We start from the raw sequence: 8,644 nt of genomic DNA on the forward strand, positions 1-8,644 counted from the left end.
TAAAGTACAAGCAACATTAAAGGCCTGACTTAAACCTCCAAAGCCAGAAACTTGGATGTGAGACTGAGAATCTATGTCTAAATATACCATACCTCAAGTCCTCATTGAGTGGTGATGAGCAATTAGTACTTCAGTTGAGGCTTTTTTTTGGCCATGTCCCAGCTGTGGTCCCCAGGAGTTTGCCTCTGCTGCAGGGCTCCTCCACCTTGGCTGTGTAAATGAATCAGGACAGCCTGATCCAGTACCAGGATCTAACCAGGAGTTACAAGGGCGTTAATTAGTCACTGTGGTATCGATGTTTCTCTTGTGTTTCATTTAAAGACTCTTTGACAGGAATACTCGCTTCAATTAAGTCCTGGAGAGGTAGATAAAGCTGAGTATTCGGTAACAGAGCGCAGTGCACAGCATCAGCCTTCGCTAAACCCGCATCAGGGACTTGCTTTATGTGTTGTACCTCATTTCTACTCAGTTGCATTTATTTCCCTTTTCAGGATTTAGTTGAAAATGAAATCAGGTAAAGTATGTTCAGCATAAAATATTACTGCTGGATAGCTGCACGGGCTGCTTTGGTTGAGGACCGCTGCAGCACGGATGCTGAGCTGCCTTGCCTTCCACTCATGGTCTGACGGCACGGCAACATCTGGTTTTGTGTTTTAAATTACTTTCTCATGTTAAGATGTCTTGTGGTGGCGTTCTAAATGCAGCCTCTTGTGGCAAATATAAACATGCCTATTACTCTTTTCAGACAACTGGATTATCAGAGGCTTTACCCCTGAATGAATCTGGAATGAATGAATGGGCTGAAAATGGAGCTTTAGCTTAAACATCCTTTAAATCAAGTGCCTGAATGCTGGAGACTGACCTCAGTGATAATGGGTGACTAGTCTCATAAACCTGGCTCTGCCTGATTTGGTGGAGTCATCTGGCTTCCAAAAACAGTCTGTGACCATGGGAAAAAGCAGCCTAGCCAGCATGGGTGACTCTTAAATCAGACACCTCCTAAGAGGGAGAGTTTTTGATTTCAGAGTTAATGCAAATTGCAACTTTTTGCCTTTTTTAAAATCTTTATAAAAAAAAATAAAATCTGCTGAAGTGGTTATTTCCCTGCCGCAAATCTTGCGCTATCTGAAAGGAGAAGTTTAAATTTGGTAATCTGACGGTTTCGTTCTCAGGAGTCTGGATTAAAAGTTAATCAGCCGGCATCCTTTGCTATAAGGCTGAACGGGGCAAAGGGCAAGATCGATGCTAAAGTCCACAGCCCCTCCGGAGCTGTAGAAGAGTGCCACGTGTCTGAGCTGGAGCCAGGTGAGCATGGCTTTACACTGGTCAAAAAAAACCAGGTGACCTCCAAAACACAGTCACTGCCCCATAGCGAGTGAATTTAGTCCCTTTGGCTCACAAACGGTGTACCCAAGGGACAAGCACCTTGCTTGGAGAGTAACTTCTTGGTGTCAGCAAGAGTTGTTTGGTCAGGGTTGTGTCTGTGCTTTCCGTAGATAGTTCATGAAGTGACTGAGCCCTAACTTGGGTCAGATATGGATATTTACCTTCGTTGGTAAGCCAAGACTTAGTGATATTTAGTCATGAATGAAGCATGATGTGGTTGTTGAATTTGCCCAGGGAAATACATTTTTCAAGGCAATGGTTCCATCTTTGACTAATAGTTTATTTTTAACTTGCACTCACTCGTAGGAAACTTCAAGGAAGCTGAATATAAGCAAACACCACAGAAAGCTCAACACCTGTTTCAGCAATGAGCTTTTCTCTTTCACTTGAAGTCAGAATGAATTATGGTCTGTACTACAGACAGGCAGCAGCTGTCCAGCTGGGGAAGATCAGTCTGTTCTCTGGGTTAACACACAACCAAAAATATTAAATATTAGTAAATTGCTAAATGGTTTTATATAGTGAAGGTGTGATGTCTGTGGTGTCAGAGCAGCACGTTCAGCCTCTGGTAAGATTTGGCTTGTTCTTACCAGCTGTTTCTCTTCTCTGTGCCACTCTCTCGACCACTGACAGGTTGGGCTGTGATTAAGCTGTCATGTTTAGTGCACGTGTGAGGCAAATAACCCTAAAACTCACCCCGCAGACTAGATGACAGCTGAGATCAAGTCCTAGTAGACAAGGTGCAAATGCAACCTGTGACACTTCCTGTGATAAATACAGTGTTTTCCTACTTAAATATGATCTTAGCAGCTTGTGTAACTGAGTTTGCTTAACCTGCAACCAAAAATATGTCAAAGCATTATGGAAGCCTTCTTTGGGTTGCTGACCAGCCCTGCGCTGGGTTTAATTGCTGTTTTATTGCGTCATTGTAACTTCTGAAGTATCAGAAAAGCTGCTTTTCTCTTGCAGATAAATACGCCGTTCGGTTCATCCCCCATGAAAATGGCATCCACTCGATTGACGTGAAGTTCAATGGGAGCCACGTTGTGGGCAGCCCTTTCAAAGTGCGTGTTGGGGAGCCCGGGCAGGCAGGCAACCCCGCACTCGTCACCGCGTACGGATCTGGCCTGGAGAGCGGGACCACGGGTAACCCTTCTTTTACAGCTCTGGTAGAGACCCCTTTGCACTTCAGCTTTCTGAAAGAGCCAGAAGCTGTTCCTAGGCATATTTTCACATGAGTTTCCCAGCTAAGGCAGCTGAACTAACCCACCTTGGGCACAGGCTAATTTTGCTTTCTCGCATGCTCTTGAAGTCTTCTAACCATCAATTAGCGGGTCTGCAGGCTATACTGAGCCTTAACGAACTTAAAACCTTTGTAAACCAGCAACTGCAGCACAAGTTCACTGGAATTGGTTAGCAGCTGGGCTGCGGCTCTGCTGGGTAGCTTAGCTCCACGTCGGTGGTCCCTCGCAGCTCCAGAGATGCTCTGGCTCCGTTCCACATGTGGACATGACATCTGTAAAGGCCAGAGGCTCTTCTGAGCGCGTATATTGAGTTGGCTGTCTATTTGGAGGACTCTTGTTTAACTTGCATACCCCTATTAATTAAATGGGTGCAGGGGTGTATCCAGTTACCTTTTCTTCAGTGCTTGCACCTCTAGTAAATTTCAAGTTAAATGTAATGTGATGTGTAACATCTAGGGGGTAGGGTGGGTTGTTTGTATTGTGCCACACTTGCTTCACATGCAGTGTGGAAATCTGAGACCTAGCTGCGTGCTGTGGCTGCCCCATCTGATAGTTCTCGACTCAAGAATGTAGGGTTTGGGTTTTTTTTTAATTAATATGATTTATGTCCTTTGCAACAAAATATGAAAACATTCCAGGATATGCACTTTGATTTAGTCAATTGTGTGCTTTCTTGGGCCACACACACAGGTGAATAGCACAGTAAAACTGATTATTTTTTTTTCCTTTTGATACGCAAGGTGATAGCTAGTTCCCTTCATCCTCTCTACTACTGTCTTCTGTGGGTTCCATTTTATACCTATTTTTCTCACTGCAAAAAAAATTACTACAGTTATTCATTCAAACTTCCTGCTGTTCTGGAGAAACCCAGCAGTTGGTTTTGGAAACTTGTGGATATAGTATATAAAATAAAGATATTATAGCCTGTGCTGCTTTAATAGGTGGAAACAAAAGCAGTCATTAATGCTAGCCACTGATGCATCAGGGAGAGGGAAATTTTTCTCCATCTGTAAAGGTGCTTGGGGTTGTTTTTAATCTAAATAGACTGTTCAACTTCAGCAAAGTTACTCTGTGCCCCCTTGTTGAATCCTGGCTGCTGCCAAAAGCTCAGTGCGCTGGGAGCTGCTGAGCAGCGTTTCTGAACAATGGTCTAGTTGTGGAGGTTTCAATAGCTGGTGGCTGAGCACCTGAAATGTCCCCCCGAGAGGGGTGCGCGGCTGCAGCCTCCAACAATGTGAGCCTTCATTTGGGGTACAGGGAAAAAGCAGTGACTTTGGAGCAAGGCTTCAGTAAGAAGCCGTGAAGCTTGCTGGATTTGGAAATTAATTTTCCTCTGGTTGAACAGTGCATATTGCAAGCTGACTGCCTTACCTCCCAGGCAGGCAGTGCCCCTGAGATTCACTGCTAGAGCACTGGAAGATGGTACAGTCTTCTGTGGGAGCTGGGTTCTTCCAGCATTGCGACACAGCAGCCTCTCGTGTGGAGAGGCTAGAAACTTCTAGTTTATCACCACGCTTGCATGCTTCAGTCGCAGCTGTAGTAAACTTTCCCATAACTGTCTTGGTTTTGATTGAGCTCGAGGACTTTGTTCCTTCTCAGCAGCGTCTGATACAACAGCCCAAAGACCATAAATATTTGAAGCCAGAGTTTGACAGTAAATTATTTGGGGGCTGAAAGCCTTGCTTAATTTTTTCTTTGTTGCTGGCATTGTATCATTGGCTTAGTATTAGCAGCAATAATTCAGCTGTGTTAACCAAATGCTGTAATTAAACAAGCTTTTGTTTCCACGAACTGCTTGGAATGCTGTTGCTGAGCAGTTCAAACACCCGTCTCCTCCAGGAGATCTCCTGCCCCTCGTCTCTCTTGCTTACGGGCTCTTTGCTACTGATTTATGGCCCAGGCAATGAGACAGCTCCAAGCTTTCCCAAGCTTGGCTGTGCAAGAGGCTGTGGTGGTGCGGGCTCTGATGCCCAGTAGAAAAGCTCTTGGTCTAAGAGTTTTCTCCCTAAACTGGTGTTTTGATGCCAAAATCCTTCCATTTTGGTCCTAAAGGGCTCTCATGACTCCTTTTCCTGCCTGCCCCACAGTCACGCAATATGAGCGGAGGAGGGAGCCGGGGTGCTGGTGGGGAGACCGCCAGGGGTGCAGAGCCCCCAGCTGGGGCTGGCCCGCACAGGGATGCTGTGGGGAGGCACGCTGTCCCTCCCTGCCCGCAGCCTTGTGCAGCCTCGTCTTGCACCGAACTACCCATTCCTTTTTAATAACAGGCTGCGTTTGTAACATCAGCTGTGAGGAAGAGTGTGTCTTACTGTGCTACATCTTTCTAGGATTGCAGTCGGAGTTTTTCATTAACACGACCAAGGCTGGTCCAGGTACCCTCTCTGTTACAATTGAAGGGCCATCAAAGGTGAAAATGGACTGCCAGGAAACTCCAGAAGGTTACAAAGTCATGTACACACCCATGGCTCCAGGAAACTATCTAATTGGAGTTAAATATGGTGGACCTAACCACATAGTGGGCAGCCCCTTCAAGGCAAAGGTTACAGGTAAAAAGCTACCCAGTATTTACTGCGTGCCTGAAGTAGTTTGTGTTATTCAGCCAGTAAGTCCCTTTGAGGTGGTGCAGCATTCAGGTCTAGATGCTCGGAACCAGAAGAAGTGAAGCATTTCTTCCTGTTGCCTCCGAAGCCTAGGTGAGGGATCTCGGGAGAGCCTACAGGAGCGGTAGTCGTGGAGCTTGCCAGCTTGACTCAGTGCAGGGCTGTAAACCAGCTTCAGGGGGGAATATTAAATCCTGACCTAGAGCTAGGGTGTTGCAGTGGGGAAATATGACTTATCCATTCCCCCCTGCCCCGCCAAAGCCTGAAACTTGGTCGCCTGTAGCATAAGCGATGCCCCTCTTGGTCTCGTTTTGGTGCAAGTGTCACCTAACCAAAGGTCAGTAATGTCTGGGAGGCTTTCAGATGATGTGAGGAAGGCTGGTTTAGGGAGTTCCTTCTCTCTTCAGTGCTGTGTTCGAACACAAGCTGGAGTTCACTTCTACTGCTGCCCCTGAGCTAGTGAACCCTCTCCTAGTGCCCGGCATGGTGAAGTTCTTGGGAGCGGGTGGCAGGGACTGCGCTCCCCCGGGCTGGGACATGCTCTGCTTTCAAAATGGGTTGTTGCAAAATTGCACCTGCTTTTCTGCCAACTTGAGTATTTTTTGGCATTTGGTGATTGGAGCACAATTAACTCTTCTTAAGCGGCCAGCTTTGCTTAATGAATGCTGAAGTTCCTGTGGTCCTTCAACCACTCGAGGGCTCTGGGGATGGTGGGATTGTTGCCAGCATTGCTGGAAGACATTGGCTTAAAAACCCAAGTAAGAAATTGCTCCTCTCTGAAAATGCATTTTGGATGCAGAATGCATGCTAGTCATTAGGAGGGTTTCGAAACCTGAATGCCTTTCAGACAGGGTGAATCTGAATGTCAGAAGCCTTTTCTGTTTCCAGGACAGCGACTGGTTAGCCCAGGCAGCACCAACGAAACTTCTTCCATCCTGGTGGAGTCAGTGACAAGGTCGTCGACTGAAACTTGCTATAGCGCCATACCCAAGTCTGCCTCAGATGCTAGCAAAGTGGTTTCCCGGGGAGCAGGACTCTCAAAGGCTTTTGTGGGTCAGAAAAGCTCCTTCTCCGTGGACTGCAGCAAAGCAGGTATGGTACAGGAACCAGCTGGATGTCAGGGTGGTTTAGCTGGATGTTTTTTGCCCTAAGCCATCTTGCAAAGTTTAAATTGGGAGCTTGAGGTGATGATGTGGTTCTAAAGAAAAACTCTGAATGCTACACAGTGCTCACAAAATCAGTCCTAATATATAGAGGCTGTAAAGATGTCAGTTCCTCTCCAAATGGCTTTATCTGATCCAGATGTACCTGAAAGAAACCACAGGGTTATGGCAGGAGAACAAACAGGTTGCTGAACTTAAGCAAGCCTTGTGAGGCGTTGTAGCCTGTAGAGCAAGGTGTTCCTGTAAGCCTGGAGCACTGATTGTCATCATCTGGGAGCTCTGTGGTGGATGGGTTACAGGCCAGCCGCGTTCACTGGTCTCTGCTAGTAACTTCTAACAAAGTACTTGAAAGGCAATGCCTGCTTGCTTTCATGAGCAGTGTAATATCTCCTTTGCTCTAGGTAGATGGTGGTAGCCTGTCAGGTCTGGCAAAATGCACAGATAAACCCTTGCCTCTATGAGGCTGAAGGGTTTTTTTAAAATAAAATTCCCTCTTATACCAAATTAGCTTATCCGTACCTCAGGCTACCACTCTGAATTAAAATAATGAAGTCCTTGTATTATGGAGCTAATATATTATGGTAAAACCATGCTTGTTTATTTAAGCTTAGGAATGCTAACAGTCTGTTGTTTTGCTGTAGGTTCAAATATGTTGTTAGTTGGTGTCCACGGACCCACAATACCGTGCGAAGAGGTGTCCATCAAGCATTTGGGCAGCCATCAGTACAACGTAACATATGTCGTCAAGGAAAGGGGTGACTATATTCTGGCGGTAAAGTGGGGTGACGAGCACATCCCTGGGAGTCCCTTCCATGTCACCGTTCCTTAAACTTGTCCAGCATCAGGGTCAATCATTGTGTTTGCAATTCAGATGTAGAGTTATACTGGGTGCAGTCCTGTTGCGAAATGCAATATCTAGATACACACGGCTCACATTTCAATACAGTCAGAAGTAAACTCTGTAACTTTATTTTTTACAAGCATTTCACTTCTATCCTACTTACCAACCTAATGTCAATCTATTTAACGTCCTCCTCAAATTGTACCTTTGCAGTACTGCCCGGGTCACTGTTAATGTTTGGAGAATCGTGTGGATAACCAGACACTAATTTCCCTTGCGGATGTTAAAGACTTTAGATGTTAATTAAAAACTGGAATTTGTCTTTGTAATTGGGTATCTTAACTACTGATTTTATTTGACTGGAGACTTTACATTTTAGTTATGGAATATGACTTGGGCTGTCCCCAGTTCAAATTCTTTTCTGTAAAGAAATGAGGTAAAACTGGTACTATAATAGGTGCCTTTGTATACTTGATCAATTTTAACGCTTAACATTATATAAAAGCTACAAAAAATGGCTTTACCACTCAAATTTAAAATGTTTTTGAAAATGCTTTGCTAATGGTTTACGTTTAGGAAAAGTTTATCTTTTATAGCAAACCAAAAGCAGACTGAAAATGACTTCCTGGAAGCTTTCAGCCTTTCTGTGTTAACGCTTTGTAAATCTAGACACGTAGCTTTTTGGCCATGTTGCTAGCCGTGCGGTTTTTAATTAGTCTTGGGATTCTGGTGAGATTTCTACAACTTTACAGGTAACTCCCCACACTCCTTTTGATTTATTTTCTTTTTAAGAACAAACCTTGGTTTGGCCAGGTTAAATAAAGCCCCTAAACTTGATGACCCAGGTGTAGCTCTTGTCTGTATGACCCATAATTCACGCAGGTCAGAGCACAGCGGTGTATTGGGAAGATGATCAGTGATTTCCCTGGAGGCTGTGGGCCAGGTGACTGGCTGAGATGGTGCAAAGTCAGCCTGGGGGGGACACGACATCTGTAGTCAGTATGGGGCAGGGTGTGCAAATCTGACGATTATAGCAGTATGAATGAACAGATCCATGTTTGGTGCAATCTCAGTCCAAGGACATGGCTGAAGCACGCTCATCTCTCTTCAGATCCCCTTCATGCCGCAAAAGGTGTTCCTGGTGAGGGTCAGGGAGTGAAAGCTTCCAGTTTAACTTGTCTGTTTGTCCTGGATTACTCGATGCTACTTCCCAAAGTGTGTATCTGAATTGCTGTCAGCTGCTGGGGCTTTAGTAAACTCTCCAAACAAGCTTCAACTCTGCAATTAGGAGAAGGCAGGATTTGTTGAAAACCTGTTGAAATGTCACTGTCTGTCCCTAGGGAGAAATTCATGCTTATGGTTCTGTAGTTACATGTGGATGCACTACCCTCCAGCACAGTCATTGGGGAA

The 8,644-nt window shown here is 45.3% G+C and overlaps 1 protein-coding gene across 1 annotated transcript in view; it reads left to right on the forward strand.

Moving 5' to 3' along the window:
* FLNB (filamin B, beta) overlaps nt 1-8,080 on the forward strand; it is a gene marked incomplete at its 5' end in the record, with an annotated part of 73,729 nt that extends 65,649 nt beyond the window's left edge. Inside the window, 5 exons of the mRNA XM_010085471.1 lie at nt 1,173-1,305; nt 2,356-2,532; nt 4,958-5,176; nt 6,119-6,322; nt 7,035-8,080. Of these exons, the coding sequence (XP_010083773.1) occupies nt 1,173-1,305; nt 2,356-2,532; nt 4,958-5,176; nt 6,119-6,322; nt 7,035-7,222 (921 nt within the window). The remainder of the gene's footprint in view (nt 1-1,172; nt 1,306-2,355; nt 2,533-4,957; nt 5,177-6,118; nt 6,323-7,034) is intronic.
* Nucleotides 8,081-8,644: the final 564 nt, after the last annotated feature.

Source organism: Pterocles gutturalis, unplaced genomic scaffold, assembly GCF_000699245.1.
Source record: "Pterocles gutturalis isolate BGI_N339 unplaced genomic scaffold, ASM69924v1 scaffold7690, whole genome shotgun sequence".
Lineage (NCBI taxonomy): Eukaryota > Metazoa > Chordata > Aves > Pterocliformes > Pteroclidae > Pterocles > Pterocles gutturalis.